At 36.9% G+C, this 22,615-nt stretch overlaps 1 protein-coding gene across 1 annotated transcript in view; it reads left to right on the top strand.

Moving 5' to 3' along the window:
• SACS (sacsin molecular chaperone) overlaps nt 1–22,469 on the top strand; it is a 29,729-nt gene extending 7,260 nt beyond the window's left edge. Inside the window, exons 5-7 of the mRNA XM_066544827.1 lie at nt 876–2,358; nt 5,283–5,374; nt 9,318–22,469. Coding sequence (XP_066400924.1) covers nt 876–2,358; nt 5,283–5,374; nt 9,318–20,878 — 13,136 coding nt within the window. The 3' untranslated portion in view covers nt 20,879–22,469. The remainder of the gene's footprint in view (nt 1–875; nt 2,359–5,282; nt 5,375–9,317) is intronic.
• Nucleotides 22,470–22,615: the final 146 nt, after the last annotated feature.

Below are 22,615 nucleotides of genomic sequence, written 5' to 3'. Positions count from 1 at the left end.
ATAAAGATATGTAAAAGATATGTAATAGAGGCATATGCACATTTACACTTGAAAGAGATAGAACATACTGTTTTTCAAACTCTTAATATTCAGTCTTGAAATCTGTTATTCTCCCAGAATGTTTTATTGTTGTACAGAAGAAGCATAAATAATGCTTACAGTCTCCACAGTAATAACAATGCAGGGGAAAAAAAAAGGTGAAAATTTTTACCTTGTGAAGTGAATTTGTAAGACACATGATATTTTAAAAAAATGTTTTTTTAGCTGAGCATGAATAAAATTAATACATTCTGTCATTTGATAATTCTGCGAATTTGTGCTTTTAAACGTATAGAATTACTGTGTTCCAGCCTTCAAGATCTGCAAAGTATGAATCTAGTAGAACATACACGTAGTAAATTAATTAGTTGTTTTTTTTTCTTGAAAATAGTGGAAACATAAAAGTATGTAGTTGAAGGAAGTTGAAAGCAACTTCCTGTTTTTCATTGTCAGTTAGAATTCAAGTGGTTGAATGAGTATTTATATATTCAGCTGCAGAATAGATGTATGCTTGTTTCTTCCCTGTTAGTAAGCACTGAATTATGTTATCAGAATCACAGAATCATGTAGGTTGTAAAAGACCTTTAAGAACATTGAATCCAACCATAAGCCTAATGGTACCAAGTCCACTAAGCCATGTCCCTAAGGGTCACATCTTCATGTCTTGTCAATACCTCCAGGGATGGTGACTCAGCCATTTCCCTGGGGATTGTACTCAATTCATCACAGTTTTAGAATATTTTATTCTTACCTTTAAAAAATTTTTTCCTCAACACTGTATTTTTAAAGTATGTTGTTTTAGGTTTATTAGTAATTGTTGGTTTTTATGGATACAGATGTCCCTAGCATCTTCAGTGGTGACCAGATTGGAATGCTTGATCCCCATCAAACCCTCTTTGGACCTCATGAGTCAGGCCAGTGTTGGAATCTAAAAGAAGACAGCAAGGAAATAAATGAACTTACAGACCAGTTTGCACCTTTCATTGGTGTATTTGGCAGCACTAAGGAAACCTTTAAGAATGGAAACTTTCCTGGTACATTTTTTCGTTTCCCACTTCGTCTGCAGCCTTCCCAGCTGAGCAGCAATGTTTATGACAAACAGAAGGTCTTGGAGCTGTTTGAATCCTTCAGAGCAGATGCAGACACAGTATTGCTTTTCCTGAAGAGTGTTCAGGATGTTTCATTGCACGTGCGGGAAGCTGATGGAACAGAGAGGCTGGTTTTTAGAGTAACTGCCAGTGAGAACAAGGCCTTGAAACATGAAAGACCCAATTCTATCAAAATCCTGGGAACTGCAATAAATCAGTATTGTAAGGGAGTTCCAAGCAATAGCATAACATGTGTGACATACCATGTAAATATAGTTGTAGAAGATGAGAGTGTTAAGGACGCACAGAAAACATCTTGGTTAGTGTGTAATTGTGTGGGTGGTCGAGGAATGTGCACAGAACTGGATTCTTTAGCTGATGACTTGAAATTTGTTCCTACTATTGGAATAGCCATGTCTTTAGCAACTAATGAGGAGGAAAATGGAGCTGTAGCAGACTTTTCAGGAAGAGCATTTTGTTTTCTTCCTTTGCCTCCCGGTGAAGAAAGCAAAACTGGACTTCCAGTTCATGTTAGTGGTTTCTTTGGTCTCACAGACAACAGGAGGAGTATCAAATGGCGAGAGTTGGATCAGTGGAGAGATCCAGCAGCTTTGTGGAATGACCTTCTTGTGGTAAATATAGTGCCTAAGGCATATACCACCCTTATTTTGGAAGCTATCAAACGCATGGAGACTGAGAAGAGTTCAGATTTTCCATTGTCACCTGAAAGAATTTATAGGTTATGGCCTGATGAGAATAAAATCAGGGTACCCTGGAAACCAATAGTAGTACCTCTCTTTAAAGACCTGCTCCAGCATACAGTTATTTACTCAGTGAGTAATCAGTGGATAAAGGTGGAACAGGTGCACTTTTCTGAAATGGATGAGAGTTTGGAGTACACGCAGTCTGTTCTCAACTACCTCCAGAATTCAGGGAAGCAGATTGCTAAGGTACCAGCAAATATTGCTAGTGCAGTGCATCTTACTCTTTCTGCTGCTAAAGCTGTGAAAAAAGTGACTCCTGCTGTAGTGCGGCAAGTCCTAAGGAAATCTGGGCACAGTGGACCTGCTGAAGAAAAGCTTCATCTTTTAGAATTTGTGCTTTCTGATGGAGTCTACAGTGAACTAATTGGATTGGAGCTTTTGCCTTTACAGAATGGGAATTTTATTCCTTTTTCCTCATCCGTGTCAGAACAGGATATAGTTTACATAACCTCAGAAGAATATCCCAGGTATGCTTAATATTTGTAATGCTATGGGGAGGGTTTTTGCCAGGTTTTATCTTTTTTTTATATTTATATGTTAAAACAGAGCTTCAGACTCCTTTGCTTGTCAACAAACAAGGTATGCAGCAGCCTGTATTGTGATGAAATAAGGCATAGATAGAACTCAATTTTCTGAATATATGTATATATCTGTGTGCATATGCCTAATTTGAAAAGTTTGACACCCATTTGCCATTAACCCTTTATAAAAGCATTGCACGATCTACGCTTTAAGAGAATACCTCAGGGTACAATTCCAGTTCATTTTCTTTTTAGAATTACAAATAGGAGGAGATTAGCAATATGCATACTAGGAAGTTCATTAAATTTGATAATGCTAAGGGCTTTTATTAAACTTAAGCCTTGAGATTATGTCTGGCTTTTACTTTTTATCACAACACTTAATTTCAGTGAGGTAGTACTGAAAACTGGTTTCAGGAAATAAGCAGATACTATGATGAGCTGTCTTTTGCATCTGCTCTCCCTTTGCTCTCTCCAGTCCCTCTCCAATTAGTTTTTCTTCCTTGCTTATTTCCCAGCTGCATCAGTGCTCCAGTTTGGTTCTCATTTCATCAGCCACCAGAGCTTGCACTGACCCTGGGGAGGGGATAGCAAAGGGCAGGCTAGCTGGAATGAATGAGCTTGGGGCCACTGGGGAGAAAGCATGACTACTGCTTTTTATGTCCGTACTGGATTATGCATGTATTAAATACTTGTTAAATCTGGACCATTCTGCACAAAATGTCTAAAGACATAAGGCTTGAAGTCACTCAGACACACCAGATGTTTCCTCTTAAAAAGTGCTACCCCTATGCATGATTACAATGAGCCCTCCTTCTCCTTTGCCTCAGAATTCCACTAATGTCCAGACCCTCAACTTGAGAGGATGTGACACTTGGCATATGTTTTGTTGCTTTTACTGCTCTATGGACGGTTTAAAAGGGAAGAAGAGGTGGGTTGGGGTGTGCCCATATAGGTATTATTAAGGTAAAAAGTGCTTCAAGTGAGGTCCTTATGTAAATTGTGTTTTGACTATACATATAGACAGCCAATCTTAAAGAAAAGTAGTTGGATGCAAGTAACTTTTCTTCTTATGTTTCTTGAAAACAATTTGCATATCTTCAAGCCTGCTGCTGTTCTATTTTTGCTATATTCTAAACAGAATCACAGAATGGGTCAGGTTGGAAGGGACCTCAGGGGGTCACCTGGTCCAACCTCCCAGCTCAAGCAGGGCCATCCCAGAGCACATGGCATAGGGTTGTGTCCAGATGGTTCTTGAGTATCTCCAGTGAGGAAGGCTCCACAACTTCTCTGGGCAATCAGTACTCATTCCAGTACTAGGTCGTTGCACAGTGCAGAAGTTCTTCCTCATACTCAGCTGGAAATTCCTGTGCATCAGTTTCTGCCCATTGCCTCTTGTCCTATTGCCTGAATCCTTGGCACCATAAAAAAGAGCCTGGCTCCACCCTCATGTCACCCTCCCTTCAGATACATACAGACATGGATGAGGTCCTCTCTCAGCTGTCTCGTCTTGAGGCTCATGAGGCCCAGCTTCCTCAGCCTTTCCTCATAAGAGAGCTACTCCAATGCCTTGATCATCTTTGTAGCCCTCTGCTGGACCCGCTCCAGGAGCTCCATAAATTTAAACCCATATACAAAGACCCATAATCTTTTTTTGTTCTAAATGATTCAGATTATTTGTCAAGGGATTAAAGCTACTTGGGGCCTATGATTCTAGTGTCTTTTTCTTAAAAAAAAGTTTTTAGCATCTACTCTGAGATTATTTATCTTTTGTTTTTCTTTCATTTTGTTAATCCTTCCAGAAGCTCAGCGAGTATATTAATACAGAAAACATTCCCATGATGAGAATAACAAATTAGAGCCCTGCTTCAGACTAGTCATAAGATACTTTTTTTGAAACTTAAGGATACCAATATTTCTTATTCAGTTCATGCTCCATTGGTAATTGACCTGGTTTGATTAGCCTTGTGAAAGTGATACAAAAGCATATTTTAACAGGCATAAAGCTCCTTGCTAGTGGTGATGAAACAGGAATTTCAAATAGTAATGCTTTCTTTGCCTCTATTCTTGCCTACATCAAGTATCTTTAATTCTAATGTTTTAAGTATGATAAATTATGCATGTTAGATGTTTCAAAACCCTTTCAGTTCAGGAGATTGGTTCTTATTCAAATTTGGAGCCTGCTAAGAAGGTAAAATGAGCTCTTTGAAATTTTCTTTCTACTAACTGTGGAAGAACAAGATTCTGTGTTGGTTTATGTCTAATGAACACACCTGCAATCAGAATTAAACTGGATATTTATTTTTGATTTCACAAAGACCAAAGCCCTGAAAGCTGATTTAGTTTTAAATGCCAAAGTAAGAGATGGGGAGGATGAGACTGACTCTTGGCACAATAATTTTAAGTATTGACCACTGATCTTCTGAAATCTGCAGATCTTTTCAAATCCACAGGTCTGTGTGACATTCTAGAATTATGTGTTGTAGTTTATGTAAACTTTTCAAGCAGAATTCTGAGACATAGAATAGTAGGTGCTATTTTTTTTTTGTTAGAGTACAAATAGGTGAAAGTAGTTTTTTAATCCCAGTTTTTCTATCAAAGAAAACTTCCTTAGACTTGCTTTGAAAAGTAGTTGGAAAAAGTACTTTCTTACTACTCTCTGCTTCTAAATGTATAACTTTTTTATTTGTCAGAAAATACTCATTGAAAGCCCTAGTCTGCATATGCACGATTGCTTTGCATGCTACTCTGTTCTAACATGATGGTTACCAAGCTGGTGATGTCTATACAGTAACACAATTAAATGAGGCTTTGCTTAAGTGTGGGGGGCCTTTTTTTTATTCTTTTTCTCTTTTTTCATGGTGTGCTAGATCACTCTTTCCTGGCCTGGAGGGAAGGTTACTCTCTGATGACCTGAAGCCTGAGGTCCTTGCTTCTTTGAAAGAAGCCGCCAAAAGCCGAGGTAATGTGTCTTTTGTATTTTCTTACGGAACTTTTAATGGTTCAAGCAGACTAGCTCTAATCCCAAGTTTAAAGTAATGTCTCTGGAAGTTGACTTCCCATAAATAAGACAGTAATCTAAAAAAAACCCATTAAGATATGATAGACTTCATTGAATAATTGAAATGACACAAATGAAAATTATAAATGAAAATTAAAAATGAACAAAAAGGCAAAGGAAGAAAGATTAAAATTTGTGATAACATTTAGTAAAATGTATTCAAGGATGAAGAATTTTATTCAAATAGTATTCTTCCACCTAAGACAGTCTTAATTCTGTTTTATATTTATAGTATTTGCATATGCAATAGGTGTGGCATGGTTTCAGTACTGTGGATCATCTTTTAACTCTCAGTTGCAAGTGATCACTTCAGTACATTTGTTTTAAACCAGGTTAAATCAGTTTAAGCATCTAGCTCATGAATACTGTAGATCAAATAATTTCATCATGTGTTCCCTGATTCTTAATTCATGGTTTATGGTTATGTCAGTGTGGACCTACTGAAATACTCCCAGTCATGATCAAAAGACATGGTGAAGGAGTTTGTTCTATCTATAGATAAGATATGTCTATGTTTAACTGTCTTCATAATTTTTTTTCTGGTACCTATTCTTCTCAAAGTTTATCTGCACTTACCTTTCCACCCTTGTGTTTACCATTTGATTGAGAAATTTGAAGCCTAAATCTCAGAAATATTTTCATGTAAACACAATTCACAAATCAAGCCACTTTTTAGTTCACCATATATTAATACTATTTAAAAGTAAGTGGTTCTTCAATGTCTAGAAAATGTACTTTTCAGGAAAAGATTCTTGTATCTTTTTTTGTTTTCAATTACTTGATTCATCAGAATTCTTTCTTAGTCTCACGATGTTATTCACAGTCTTGATTTGTTTTTCTTTCTATCCTTTATTATGATCTTCAGTCATTTAGTCCCTGTTTCTTCTATGTTTTGACCTTTTTTCCTCTTTGATCCTTTAAATCTTTCCTCTTTATTATTCTTTTGTTGAGTTCTAAGGCTCCTCCTTTCTCCATGTTTTGATCATTCCTTCATTATCAAACACAAAAGAAAAATAAGGTAATCCTGAGGCAAGATGATAAATTTTTAAACTATAGCAAAGCACCTAGGAAAAAATAAAATAATCTATTAACTTTTTGCATAGAGTAAAACATGTAAATATTTAATATAAAATGTATTGAATATATTAAATCCATGACTTTATTGAATATGAAGGACATCAAGTTTGAAATTATTACAAAGAAAACCCTTTTTTTAAAAAGCAGAATTTTCAAAGTCCTATCAGCATATTACATGATGGATGCTGTGTCTGTTAATGCACTAGAATATGCCTAATTTTTTTTTTCTCTACTGTTAATTTCCCTCCATGCTATTTTTAAGCAGGATGTAAAGTACAGGGAATGTTTGTGATCTAGTATAGAACCAAAAGGAGCTACTGTTTAATAGTACCTTTTAAGGAATGGATATATAAGTATCAAGACAACAACAGTGAGTTAGATGGATGAAGGTTTCCTGTAAGACAGCAATGTTAGTATTGAAAAATGGCTGTTCTGTGTGATGAAACCTTGAGCTGATTTTTGAAATGTACTTTCCTAGATAATTTCCTCTGAGTGAATGTCACAAAGCGGTCTAAAAGCAGGCTTAAATTAAAAAACAGAGCAAAACAACCAAAACAAAATACAGTATGTGCTTGAATACATCTTAAACAGAAAACACAGAGGTGACAGAAACAGAAAAACCCCTGTATGTTATTAAACCAGTCCCTTGCTGAGTTCTAGGACATTTCTTCCCTTGCAGGCTTGGTCTCAGAACTGCAATGAAGTATTTCTACTCCTTTTAGTTACTGGGGAAATTCTGGGTCACATTTAAGTCTTGCTTTTTATTGCATTTAAGTCTCTCTCTTATTCTGGCAATTTGGATGATATTTTTCTAGGGACTTGTTCTTGGTAGTATGCCTCCCATTCATTAGAAGAACATATTTTTGTAAATAAATATGGCAAATATTCTTCTAAATGTTCTCAGAATTATTAAATAGTATTAGATAATCCTTTACAAGATTAAGGTGTCCTACTTTTCATTCTTCCTCCTCATAAATTAGTCTTCACTCAATGATTCTGCGTAATTGTACAACTGCACTACCATAAAATTTGTATGTAACTATAAATAATAAGTATTAGAGGGGGTTTTGACAGGTGTAGAAATCTTAATCTGTCAAAAATTTTATTTATGTAGCTGTAGAAATTACATCAGAGAGATTTCTGCTACAATTGTAGAAATAGAAACTTTTTATAATATTTCTTTGAGATGGGATGCAATTGTTTTTATTGTGTTGTTCAAAGGCAAAAAGATCTGACTTTTACTCTCCTAAAATGTGAACTGTATTTGTCTAGTTAGTAACTGTTTCTATACTTAGTGTCTTAATATGTAGTTCACAGGCTGTTTTCTAAAAATGGATTTGATTATATTCTAGCCCAACAGCTTCTGTGGGGATTTTCAGGTATGGTTATTAATTGAAGATGTACTGGTTTGGACTGAAGCTTGATATTTGTGTGAATTTGGTGATTAGCTTTTCTCATTGCCCCAGCTTTCTTGTAAAAAAACTTGCCAAATAGTGCTGCCAAGACATAACAACTAACATAATTAGAAAAATATTTCTAAATACAGTTGAGGGGAAAATGCATATTGATGAAGAAAACCTTGTGATTATGTTACATGGAAATTATCAATATCTTTGTTGGTTTATTTATATATATTTAATAATTTTACCTGCAGGAAGATTTCTAGTCTTTCTAGAAAGAGGAGGTAATCCTCCTCTTTTTTAAAACCCATATTTTTAACTTCTCAAATTAAAACAATGGGGTTTAAGTTGAGCTTTTAAGTAGATTCTTATCTTCCATGGGCCCTTTCCACAAGTTTTCCTCACTTTTACAGGGCTGATGTGTTTACCTGTTTTTGTGTTCAATAGAGCTATCAGTCTGTAGCTCTGTAGGCATTAAGTGAAAGAAAAAAGATTTTTTTTCTGAAGGATGTCTATAACTGCTCTCAATCTTTATTTGGACTGTTGCCTTCAAGAAGATAGTAATGTTAACTAGATGTGTGATCAAAGATCTGAAATTCAAAAAGATGTCTTGCTTTCACTTCTGTCATTATTTCACTTCTGTCATCATTTCTGATGCATTGGGAGGTAGTGATATTGTTTTATTCTGTGCTGTTTTACTTCCAGAAGTTCTGTAGTTTTTAAGTATAAACTTTCCCAATGATAATTAAGACATGAGTGTAAAGACATATTTCTTTTAGTGAGAACATCAGTAATAAGAATATATATATATAGTGTATCAGTAATAAGAATAAACATATAGACTTAGTTTCAGCACTTCCTACCTGAGTCTTATTTATTGTCAGTTTTAGTTGTAAGAGCAGCTGCACCCCAACCACTTTGCTATATCTAATAAATAATCTTTCAAATCTATTTAACATTTCCAGCTACAGACAAATAAAGGATTAGATTTTTATTTACCACTAGGCAAATAAGTTGGGTAAAGAATTAACTAAAAAAAAATAATTTGTAGTTCAGTTCTAAATCTCTAGTTGCTATATTTGCCTGAGAACGTTTGTATTAAACTAACAAATATAATAACATACTGATAATTTTCAAATTGTTTATATTTTCATACTAATATGGAATGTATTTTCTTTTAATTAACTCCTGAAAGTAAAGGAAGCTGGTATCTGCAGTCCTGGTTAACAAACTTTTTTTTTCTACAAAATACAGGGTACATATTAGACTTTTTTTCCTGTTTTCTTTTTTCTTTGTCCCCTGAAGCCATTTGCTAAGTAACTCTGCTCTGTGATTTTCACAGCTTTTCCCTTTTGCTGTAATTTCAGGGAGGCCATGCACTCAGCTGCAGCTCCTGAACCCAGAAAGGTTTGCCCGGCTCATTAAAGAAATTATGAACAGCGTGTGGCCTGGGAGAGATGTGGTTGTACAGTGGTATCCAGGCTTGGAAGAAAAAAAGCACCCATCAGTTTCCTGGCTGAAGATGGTCTGGAAGAATCTATACATACATTTTTCTCATGACTTGAGTGTGTTTGATGAAATGCCGCTTATCCCCAAGACACTGCTGGAGGAAAATCAAACATCGGTGGAACTGGTTAGATTTAGGAATCCATCACCCATCATTCTGGAAGATGAATCTGACACTCAGCTCCCAGAATATTTAGCTGATATTATTCAGAAAATTGGTGGAGTTGTACTTAAGAAACTGGATATTTCTATCCAACATCCACTTATAAAAAAGTATGTGCATCCACCATTGCCAAGTGCTGTTTTACAAATAATGGAAAAAATGTCCTTACAGAAATTATGCAATCAGGTTGCGTCATTCCCACCGACACATAAAGATGCTCTTAGGGCATTCTTAGCTAGTTTAACAGATGCAAATGAAAAAGAGAAGAGAATTATTCAGGAATTGCTAATATTTAAAAAAATTGAAAAATCGTCTGATGAAAGTGTCCCTGTTTTTACTGGCCTAAAAGGTAGTAAGGTTTTACACCACACTGCCAAAATTCCTCCTGGTCTAAGGTTTTCTGTTCCAATAATTGACAGCAGTGATGAAGCAACTATTCGCTTAGCTAATTTGCTGAAAACAGAACAGCTAAAGAGCACAGACTGCTTGAAGTTTGTCATAGAAGACATAAGAAGTGATTTTTATTCATATGATGAAACAGCACAGATCATGCAATGGGTTCTTGAAAATCTGACTTTTCTGAAAAATGAGAATACAGATGTGATAGATTGGCTGACACCACTAAAGTTTATTCGGATCTCACCGGAAAAGATAATGTCAGCAAACGAACTCTTTGATCCTGAAGTAGAACTTCTGCAGTATTTGTTTTATGCTGAGGAGGAAAGTTGCTTCCCCCCTGTTATTTTTACATCCTCAGATATTCTTCATTCACTAAGACAAATAGGCTTAAAAAATGAAGCAAATCTTGACGAAAATGATATCTTGAGAGTGGCAAAAAAAATTGAAAGTTTGCATGCTGACTCTAACACCAATCATGATTTGCTATTAAGAAAAGCTAGAACTCTCTTAACAATTTTGAACAAAAACCATATGCTGCTTCAATCATCTGAAACAAAAGCTGCAATGAAAAAGATAAAATGGATTCCTGCAAGTAAGGAGAGGCCTCCAAATTATCCAGGGTCCTTGGTTTGGAAAGGAGATCACTGTAATCTGTGTTCACCGCCAGAAATGTGTGATATATCACATGCAATTTTAGTTGGTTCCTCAGTTCCTCTTGTGGAAAATGTACTGTTGGATATAGAGAAAGCACTTGGCATCCCCACCAAGCCCAGCATAAAAGCAGTCTTGAAACATTTCAAGGTGGTAGTTGATTGGCATAGTTCTAAAACCTTCAGTGATGAAGACTATTATCAATTTCAGCATATCTTGCTTGAGATTTATGGATTTATGCATGATCATCTAGAAGAAGGGAAAGAAGCTTTTAAAGCCCTGAAATTTCCCTGGGTTTGGACAGGTAAAACATTTTGTTCCCTCACACAAGCAGTTATAAAATCAGTTCCTGATCTTGATCTCCAGCCTTATCTACATTATGTTCCAAAAACTATGGCAAAGTTTCACCAGTTGTTTAAATGTTGTGGTTCAATTGAGGAGTTAACGCCAGACCATGTTTCTATGGTCATTCAGAAAATATATCTGAAGAGTGAGCAGTCTCTCTCGGAACAAGAGAGTAAGCAAAGCCTTCACATTATGTTGAGCATCATAAGATGGCTGTACAGCAATCAGATCCCCGCGAGTCTGCATACACCCATGCCACTGTACAGTGGCAAACTTCCTTATAAACTTGCAATGAAGCCAATTCATGAGTGCTGTTACTGTGACATCAAAGTCGATGACTTAAACGATCTGCTTGAGGATTCTGTTGAACCCATAATTTTGGTGCACGAAGACATACCAATGAAAACCGCTGAGTGGTTAAATGTCCCATGCCTTAGCACAAGATTGATTAATCCAGAAAATATGGGGTTTGAGCAATCTGGGCAAAGAGAGCCTCTGACTGTGAGAATTAAAAACATATTGGAAGAATACCCTTCCATTTCAGATATCTTTAAGGAGCTTCTTCAAAATGCTGATGATGCTAATGCAACGGAATGTAATTTCCTGATTGACATGAGAAGAAATATGGATATAAGAGAGAACCTTCTGGATCCAGGAATGGCAGCATGTCATGGTCCAGCTTTGTGGTCATTCAATAATTCTGAGTTTTCCGACTCTGATTTCCTAAATATAACTCGATTAGGAGAGTCTCTAAAAAGGAGTGAAGTTGACAAAGTAGGAAAATTTGGACTGGGATTCAATTCTGTTTATCATATCACTGATGTTCCTATTATTTTGAGCCGGGAATTCATGATTATGTTTGATCCAAATGTCAACCACATAAGTAAGCATATCAGAGATAAATCTAACCCTGGCATCAAAATCAACTGGAGTAAGCAACAGAAGAGACTGCGAAAATTTCCAAATCAGTTTAAGCCATTTATAGGAGTTTTTGGTTGCCAGCTACCACTGACAGTAGAATCTCCCTATAGCTACAAAGGGACACTTTTCAGGCTGTCCTTTAGGACTCAGCAGGAAGCTAAAGTGAGTGAAGTGAGCAGTGCATCCTACAATACAGCAGACATTTACTCTCTTGTGGATGAATTTAGCATTTGCGGTCACAGACTGATAATATTTGCTCAGAGTGTAAATTCAATGGTTTTGAAATACTTGAAAATTGAAGCAGATGATCCCAGCGTGGCACAAGATGTTGTCACTATCAGAAAAAATCTGTGTTCTTCCAAAGCCTTGAGTGCACCAAATGTAAGTGTTTTAAAGGAAGCAGCTAAACTCATGAAGGTGTGCAGCAGCAGTACTAAAAAGCTTCCCACGGAAACACCAAAGTCATCATGTATCCTGCAGATAGTGGTAGAGGAATTTCACCATGTGTTCAGGCGGATTGCTGATTTACAGTCTCCACTTTTCAGAGGTACCGAAGAAGATCCAGCTGCTTTCTTTGAAATGGCTAAATCAGGACAGACGAAAAGATCAGGTGATGAATTGCCACAGAAAACAGTAGATTCAACAACATGGCTTATATGTTCTTGCATGGATGTTGGAGATGCTTTGAAATTTTCTTTGCATGAAAGTGGACGAAGACTAGGCCTAGTTCCCTGTGGTGGTGTAGGAGTGTTGCTGTCTGAAACCCAGGATCAGAAATGGATTGTGAAACCTAATTGTAACAACATAGGTGAAGTATTCTGCTATTTACCTCTGCGAATAAAAACAGGCTTACCTCTCCACATAAATGGCTGCTTTGCAGTTACTTCAAATCGGAAAGAAATCTGGAAAACAGACACAAAAGGAAGATGGAATACAGTATTCATGAGGCATGTTATTGTAAAAGCCTACATAGAAGCCCTTTGTGTCTTACGTGACATGGCAATCAATGGTGAGCTAGTTGACTACAGTTACTGTGCAGTGTGGCCAGATCCTGATTCAGTTCACGATGATTTTTCTGTTATTTGTCAAGGGTTTTATGAGGACATAGCTCATATGAAAAGCAAAGAAGGGATCAAAGTGTTTTCTGATGGTTCATCTTGGGTTTCCATGAAGAATGTAAGGTTTTTAGATGACTCCATACTGAAACGGCCAGACGTTGGGCCGTCAGCCTTCAAGATCTTTCTGAAGTACCTTAAAAAAACTGGCTCCAAAAATCTGTGTGCCGTAGATCTTCCATCCTGGGTAAGGACAGGATTTGAAGAAGCAGGATGCAAATACATATTATCGGAGAACACTTTCTCTGAGAAACAGTTCTTTTCTGAGGTATTTTTCCCTAACATTCAGGAGATTGATCCAGAGCTACGTGATCCTCTGATGCGCTATGTTCTCAATGAAAAACTTGAGGAGTTCTCAGGAATTCTTCGTGCTACTCCATGTATTCCCTGTTCATTGGATGGACATTCATTAGTTATACCATCACGACTGATCCATCCTGAAGGAAGAGTTGCAAAGTTGTATGATGCTGAGGACGGAAGATTTCCTTATGGTACCACTCAGGATTATCTTAACCCTGTTATTTTGGTTAAACTTGTGCAGTTGGGAATGGCTAAAGATGATATCTTATGGGAAGATCTGATAGAACGTGCAGAGTCAGTAGCTGAAATTAACAAGACTGATCATGCTTCAGCTTGTCTCAGGAGCAGCATTATATTGAGTCTTATTGATGAAAAATTAAAATCTAGAGATCCTAGAGCTAAAGAATTTGCTGCAAAATGTCAAAACATTCCTTTCCTTCCTTTCCTTAGCAAACCAGCGGGCTTCTCACTGCACTGGAAAGGCAGTGATTTTCAGCCTGAAGCGATGTTTTCAGCAAATGATCTTTTCACTGCTGATCATCAAGATATAGTTTGCCTCATACAACCAATTCTTAATGAAAATTCCCACTCTTTTAAAGGTTGTGGTACTTTGTCATTAGCTGTCAAAGAATTTTTGGGTTTACTTAAGAAACCAGCTGTTAATTTAGTCATAAATCAGTTAGAAGAAGTTGCAAAGTCGTTTGATGGAATTACATTGTATCAAGAAAACATCACTAATGCTTGTTACAAATACCTGCATGAAGCGATGTTAGAGAGTGAATCAACAAAAGCCATGATAATTGAACAGCTAACAAACTGTAGTTTTATTTTGGTTGAGAATGTGTATGCTAATCCATCAAAAGTGTCTTTTCATTTGAATTTTGAGGCAGCACCCTATCTCTATCAATTGCCTAACAAATACAAAAATAGTTTCCGTGAGCTGTTTGAAAGTGTGGGTGTAAGACAGGCTTTCACAGTTGAAGACTTTGCTGTAGTTCTGGAATCAATAAATCAGGAGAGAGGGACCAAACAACTAACAGAAGACAGCTTTCAGCTCTGCAGGAGAATAATTAGTGAAGGAATATGGGGCCTCATTAGAGAGAAGAAGCAGGAATTTTGTGAGAAAAAGTATGGTGAGATATTGTTGCCAGATACTCGTCTTGCACTTCTGCCTGCAAAATCTTTGTGTTACAATGACTGTCCGTGGATAAAAGTTAAAGACACAACTGTTAAATATTGTCATGGCGATATTCCAAGAGAAGTTGCAGTGAAGCTTGGAGCAATACCAAAACGCCATAAAGCTTTAGAAAGATATGCATCTAATATCTGTTTTACTACCCTTGGAACAGAGTTTGGCCAGAAAGAAAAATTGACTAGTAGAATTAAAAGCATTCTGAATGCTTACCCTTCAGAAAAAGAAATGCTGAAAGAACTCCTTCAGAATGCAGATGATGCAAAAGCTACAGAGATCTGTTTTGTGTTTGATCCTAGACAGCATCCAGCCGATAGAATATTTGATGAGAAATGGGCACCACTTCAAGGACCAGCACTCTGTGTTTACAACAATCAGCCTTTTACAGAAGATGATATTCGGGGAATCCAGAACCTTGGAAAAGGTACAAAAGTAGGGAATCCCTGTAAAACTGGGCAATACGGTATAGGTTTCAATTCTGTTTATCACATTACGGATTGCCCTTCTTTCCTGTCTGGCAACGATATACTTTGCATCTTTGACCCTCATGCGAGATATGCACCAGGTTCAACATCAACAAGTCCTGGCCGCATGTTTAGAGATTTAGATGCAGATTTCAGAACACAGTTCTCAGATGTACTGGATCTCTACTTAGGAAATCACTTTAAACTGGACAGTTGTACGATGTTTAGGTTTCCTCTTCGAAATGGAGAAATGGCAAAAGTATCAGAAATTTCGTCAGTTCCGTGCTCAGATAGAATGGTCCAAAATCTTTTGGATAAGCTGCGTACAGATGGAGCAGAACTCCTAATGTTTTTGAACCATATGGAAAAAATTTCTATTTGTGAGATAGAAAAAACAACAGGAGCACTGAATGTCCTGTATTCTGTACAAGGCAAAATCACTGATGGAGACAGACTGAAACGAAAGCAATTCCATGCATCTGTGATCGACAGTGTAACTAAAAAGAAGCAGCTAAGTGAAATACCTGTACAGCAGATTACTTACACAATGGATACTGAAGACTCTGAAGGAAATCTCACCACTTGGTTAATTTGTAACAGGTCAGGCTTTTCTGCCATGGAAAAGGTATCCAAAAGTGTGGTCTCAGCCCACAAGAATGAGGACATTACTCTTTTCCCTCGTGGTGGAGTAGCAGCTTGCATTACTCACAATTACAAAAAACCCCACAGAGCATTCTGTTTTTTACCCTTATCATTAGAAACTGGATTACCTTTCCATGTGAATGGACACTTTGCTCTGGACTCTGCAAGAAGAAATCTGTGGCGTGATGATAATGGTGTTGGAGTAAGAAGTGACTGGAATAGTAGTCTAATGACAGCGCTGATAGCACCAGCCTATGTTGAGCTGCTGATTCAGCTGAAGAAGAGGTATTTTCCAGGCACTGACCCTACAGTATCAGTGCTGCAAAACACACCTATTCATGCTGTGAAAGACACTTTAAAAAAGTTTTTATCCTTTTTCCCAGTTAATAGACTTGATATTCAGCCAGACTGGTATTGCTTAGTGAAAGCAGTTTACAGTTGCATTTATGAAGATTTGAAGCGTCTTTTACCTGTTATGAGAGCTCCAAATGTTGATGGTTCTGATTTACATTCTGCTGTTATCATCACATGGGTTAACATGTCTACTGTGAACAAAGGCAGACCATTCTTTGACAATTTACTACAAGATGAATTGCAGCACCTCAAAAATACAGAATACAACATCACAACACGGAAGACAGTGGCTGAAAATGTTTACAGACTAAAGCATTTACTCTTAGAAATTGGATTTAATTTGGTATACAACTGTGATGAGACTGCAAATCTCTACCACTGCTTGGTAGATGCAGATATTCCTGTCACCTATGTGACACCTGCTGATGTGCGATTGTTTTTGATGACATTTTCTTTTCCAGACTCTAATTGCCACATTGGAAAGTTACCCTGTCGTCTTCAGCAGACAAATTTGAAACTGTTCCATAGCCTCAAACTCCTGGTTGACTACTGTTTCAAAGATGCAGAAGAAAATGAAATCCAAATTGAGGGTTTGCCACTCCTCATTACTCTGGACAATGTTTTGCAAGTTTTTGATTCAAAGCGACCGAAGTTCTTGACAACATACCATGAATTGATTCCATCACGGAAGGATCTCTTTATGAACACATTGTATTTGAGATACAACAATATTCTGCTCAGCAGTGAAGTAGCAAAAGTCTTTGATATCAGAAGTTTTGCTGAATTGTTATCATCTGTGCTGCCGAGAGAGTATAGAACTAAAAATTGTATGAAATGGAAGGAAAACTTTGCAAGTGAATCTTGGCTTAAAAGTGCTTGGCATTTTATCAGCGAGTCTCTAAATATTAAGGAAGAGCAAGAAGATACACAAGCAAAATTTGATGGTGTTATTGAAACTTTGAAGGACTGGACTTTGCTCCCAGGTGTAAAGTTTACTGTCTCAGCCAATCATCTGGTTGTGCCAGAGTGTGATGTCTTGCTGCCACTCAGCATCATGCACATAGCTGTCTTTCCAAATGCCCAGAGTGATAAAGTCTTCCATGCTTTAATGAAAACGGGTTGCATTCAGCTGGCATTGAACAAAATCTGCTCCAAAGACAGTGCTTTAGTGCCTTTGTTGTCGGGACGTACAGCAAACATAGATAATCCCTCCAGCATTCTGAAAGCCATACAATATATGGTACAGACATCAACTTTCAAGACTGAAAAGTTAGCAGAAAGTGACTTTGAGGCTCTCCTAATGTACTTCAATTGCAACTTATGTCATTTGACATCTCAGGATGACATTAAAATTTTAAAGTCTCTTCCGTGTTACAAATCAATCAGTGGCCGATACATCAGCATTGCAAAATATGGGACGTGCTATGTCCTCACAAAAAGCATCCCATCAGTAGAAGTAGACAGATGGACACAGTCAACTTCATCGGCTTTTCTTGAGGAGAAGGTTCATTTGAAAGATTTGTATACTATGCTTGGCTGTGTCTCTGTGGATGATCTTGAAGTGTACTTGAAACATCTTTTGCCAAAAATTGAAAGTCTGTCTTACGATGCAAAATTAGAACATTTGATCTACTTAAAGAATAGGCTAACTAGCATTGAGGAAACTTCAGAAATGAAAGAACAGCTGTTTGAAAAGCTTGAAAGCATTTTGATCATTCATGATGCAAGCAATAGGTTAAAACCTGCCAAGTTCTTTTATGACAGGACTGTAAAAGTCTTTGAAGTTATGCTGCCTGAAAAATTCTTTATACCTCAAGATTTTTTTAAGAAGCTAGAGCAACTTACAAAACCAAAAAATCAAGCGGTGTTCCTTCCATCGTGGGTAACTTTTCTGCGACATATCGGTTTGAAATTCAACATTTCACAGCAGCAGTTACTGCAGTTTGCTAAGGAAATCAGCATGCGAGCAAATACGGAAAACTGGTCTAAAGAAACACTACAGAATACTGTTGACGTTCTCCTCCATCATATATTTCAAGAAAGAGCTGACCTTTTTTCAGGAAATTTTCTGAAAGAATTGTCTTTAATTCCTTTTCTGTGCCCTGAGCGAGCTCCAGCAGAATTTGTGAGATTTCATCCTCAGTATCAAGAAGTTAACGGAACTCTTCCACTTATACGATTCAATGGGGCACAGGTGAACCCTAAATTCAAGCAGACCGATGTGTTGCAGTTGCTGTGGACATCATGTCCTATTCTTCCTGAGAAAGCAACACCTTTAAGCATCAAAGAACAAGAGGGGAGTAGTCTTGGTGCACAAGAACAGCTTGAGCAAGTTTTAGCCATGCTGAATGTTAATTTGGACCCTCCTCTGGACAAAGTTATCAATAACTGCAGGAACATATGCAATATAACAACTTTGGATGAGGACATGGTGAAAACTAGGGCCAAGGTCCTAAGAAGCATTTATGAGTTTCTTAGTACAGAGAAGAGGGAATTCCGCTTTCAGCTTCGAGGAGTTTCTTTTGTAATGGTGGAAGAAGGTTGGAAGCTCCTTAAGCCTGAGGAGGTGGTAATAAACCTTGAGTATGAATCTGATTTTAAACCTTATCTTTACAAGCTTCCTTTAGAACTTGGTACTTTCCATCAGTTATTTAAACATTTGGGCACTGAAGACATAATTTCAACAAAGCAGTATGTTGAAGTTCTAGGTCGCATATATAAGAGCTCGGAAGGAAAGCAATTGGATCCCAATGAAATGCGTACAGTTAAAAGAGTAGTTTCAGGCCTGTTCAAAAGTCTTCAGAATGATTCTGTAAAGGTTAGGAATGACCTTGAGAATATGAGAGATTTTGCCCTTTACCTTCCCAGTCAAGATGGTAGGTTGGTAAAGTCTAGTATCTTAGTTTTTGATGATGCACCCCACTACAAAAGCAGAATCCAAGGTAACATTGGTGTGCAGATGCTTGTTGATCTCAGCCAGTGTTACTTAGGCAAAGACCATGGCTTTCACACTAAATTGATAATGTTATTCCCTCAGAAGCTGAGGCCTCGCTTACTTAGCAGTATACTTGAAGAACAGTTAGATGAGGAGTCGCCCAAAATTTGTCAGTTTGGAGCATTATGTTCTTTGCAGGGAAGGTTACAGTTACTGTTGTCTTCAGAGCAGTTCATCACAGGACTCATTAGGATTATGAAGCATGAAAATGACAATGCTTTCCTGGCTAACGAGGAAAAAGCAATAAGACTTTGCAAAGCTTTGCGAGAAGGTTTGAAAGTTTCCTGTTTTGAGAAGTTGCAAACAACATTAAGAGTTAAAGGGTTTGCTCCTATTCCCCACAGCAAAAGTGAAACATTTGCTTTCTTGAAGAGATATGGAAATGCAGTAATATTGCTTTACATACAGCATTCTGACAGCAAGGACATAAATTTCCTCTTAGCATTAGCCATGACCTTAAAATCTGCAACTGACAACCTGATTTCTGATACCTCATATTTAATTGCCATGCTGGGTTGTAATGATATTTATCGGATCAGTGAGAAGCTTGACAGCTTAGGCGTGAAGTATGACTCTTCTGAGCCATCAAAACTTGAACTACCAACACCTGGCACTCCTATACCAGCTGAAATTCACTATACACTTCTAATGGATCCAATGAATGTATTTTATCCTGGTGAATATGTTGGTTACCTTGTTGATTCTGAAGGTGGTGATATATATGGATCATATCAGCCTACTTACACCTATGCAATCATTGTGCAAGAAGTAGAAAGAGAAGATGATGAAAGCCCCAGTTTTCTAGGGAAGATTTACCAGATTGATATTGGATATAGTGAATATAAAATAGTGAGCTCCCTTGACTTGTACAAATTTTCCAGACCAGAGGAAAGCTCTCAAGGGAGGGATAGCACACCTTCTACCCCAACCAGTCCTACAGAATTTCCAGCACATGGACCGAGGGCAATTCCACCTATCTTCACTGGTAGAGAGAGCCACAAAACAATGTCCTCAAAACACCACTCTCCAAAAAAGATAAAGTCAAACTCGTTGCCAGAAATATTAAAAGAAGTGACATCTGTGATTGAACAGGCTTGGAAGCTTCCAGAATCGGAAAGAAAAAAGATTATTAGGAGGCTGTATCTTAAATGGCACCCAGATAAAAATGCAGAGAATCTTGATATAGCAAATGAGGTTTTCAAACATTTGCAGAATGAGATTAACAGGATGGAAAAACAGGCCTTTATGGATCAAAATATGGACAGAGCCTCAAGGAGACCATTTTCATCTTCTGCTTCTCGATTTCAGTCAGATAAATTTTCATTTCAGAGATTTTACACTTCATGGAATCAGGAAGCAACAAGCCACAAATCTGAAAGACAGCAGTATAAAGAAAAGTGTCCCTCCTCCACAGGGCCCTCTTACTCCCAGCGCTTTTTCGTCCCCCCTACGTTCAGGTCCGTTGGCAATCCTGTGGAGGCACGTCGATGGCTTAGGCAGGCCCGAGCCAACTTCTCAGCTGCACGGAACGACCTTCATAAAAATGCCAATGAATGGGTGTGCTTTAAGTGCTACCTTTCTACTAAACTAGCCTTGATTGCAGCTGACTACGCTGTGAAGGGCAAGTCAGACAAAGACATAAAACCAGCAGCCCTTGCACAAAAAATAGAGGAGTACAGTCAGCAACTTGAAGGACTTTCAAATGACGTTCAGACATTGGAGGCTTATGGAGTAGATAGCTTAAAAACTAGGTATCCTGACTTACTTCCTTTTCCACAGATTCCCAATGATAGGTTTACTTCAGAAGTTGCTATGAGAGTGATGGAATGTACTGCTTGCATCATAATAAAACTTGAAAACTTCATACAACAAAAAGTATAAATTATTTGAAGAGGTAAGGGAACTGTTTTATCAAGAATTAGGTGTTTCAAGTGGTGGCATACAAATGCAATTGTGCAGATTATGGAACATCCAAGAGGTTGTATGGTGCCAAGCAGTTTAGAAGTGTCATGCACAAAAGTGGATTGTACCGAGGTACCTAGAACTAAAATTTCCTTAAATGGGATTTTTTTTCTTAACTGAGCCTGCTGTTAAGCAAACTGTAAAACCTGAATATTTTTTAGAATTTGCAAGGAAATCGAGCTGCAAAAATTAGATGTATGCACAACATTGTGATTAATTGGCATATTATTGAACTGCACTTTATATAACCAAAGCTTAGCTTTCTGTTAGATAAAGCCTGTAATTGTAACTCCTTATTAGATTTATTTCATTTAATGTAATGTTTCTGAAAGGTTAATGTCAGTTTTCAATGTACTAATCTTAAGACTGGACATACAATGAAATGGGAAATGGGATGGAAGTTAAAATAACTTTGGAGAAACTGCTCCAAAGTATTATCTGTATTCTTTTGTGTTCTGTGGACATTCATGTCACCCATAGTAATACTCTTATCAGCTGGATCTGATTATAAATTTGCTGCAGCATCACACTGTAAACATTCAAAGGATAGTTTAGTACATGTAAATTGGTACAGTTATTTTAAATGCTGAATAATGATACTTGATTTAACATGCCACATCATGTCATGCATTGATTGCATTTACTTTATTATAAAATAATTAAGTATTTAATTTACTTTTTCTTTTAGAGTCTGTCATCTTTTGTCTAATGAAAAAGCATGTGGATGATATAAAATCTGTGAACAGAATTATTATATGGTGTTTTAAGACTTTTTTTTGGAACACCAAAACTCAAGTTTTCAGACGCCTAAATGCTTGAGTTCCTTTTTTTCCCTTGCGTGTGTGCCTTTGTGTGTGTACATATATATATATTTTTCCACAAACATTGGTAATAGTACAGTTCAGTAACTTATTTTTGGTGTACACAGAGCACTGTTTTTTGTTACATGTTTAAAGGTGCTGCAATGTAATGCTGGTTTTATTTTGTTATTCACTACAGCCCTTGAGAAATCTGATTATTAGTTCACACTTTTTCTTTTATAGTTTGTAATACTTTTGGTAATGTCATGCTCAACATGTATGTTCAACATTAGCTTTTTGTAAAAAAATTTTTAAAAATAAAAAATGGAAGGATAATGCTAAATGAAAGGATTTTTTTTTTTTTGCTGGATCAGCCACATTAAACATAAATTCAAACATTTTCCAGTGGCATGCTGTTACATTGTCTACTTGACAGCACAGTGAAACTGCAATTTAACTTACAGAATACAAAGGAAAATAAACAACAGCAAGCTTGCTGATACAGCTGATATAGCTGTGATAGTGTTGTAATACAAAAACAAAAAATCACAATGAGGTCTGCCTCAGTTTTGAGTAAATTATAAAGGCCTTGATCTCGAAGAAATGTGACAGTTGGAAAATGATACTGCTTCTGATTGTGGAGACCTATTATTATTATTTTTGCTATTAAATTAAGTGCCATAAATTTAATAAAGAAAAATGCAAACAAATATTTCAGTCCGATGTGTTTTGGTTTTATAATGTAAGCTAACTTTACCTATTATTTGAAGCTTTTATATAGGTAAATACACAATCTTTTTTTGATTAATTCTAAATAATTGTACAAATATTAAAATACTATTGAAAAGTTAACTTG

This window comes from Molothrus aeneus, chromosome 2, assembly GCF_037042795.1.
Source record: "Molothrus aeneus isolate 106 chromosome 2, BPBGC_Maene_1.0, whole genome shotgun sequence".
In the NCBI taxonomy this organism is placed as follows: Eukaryota; Metazoa; Chordata; class Aves; order Passeriformes; family Icteridae; genus Molothrus; species Molothrus aeneus.
This window is presented reverse-complemented; position numbering and strand designations above follow the sequence as displayed.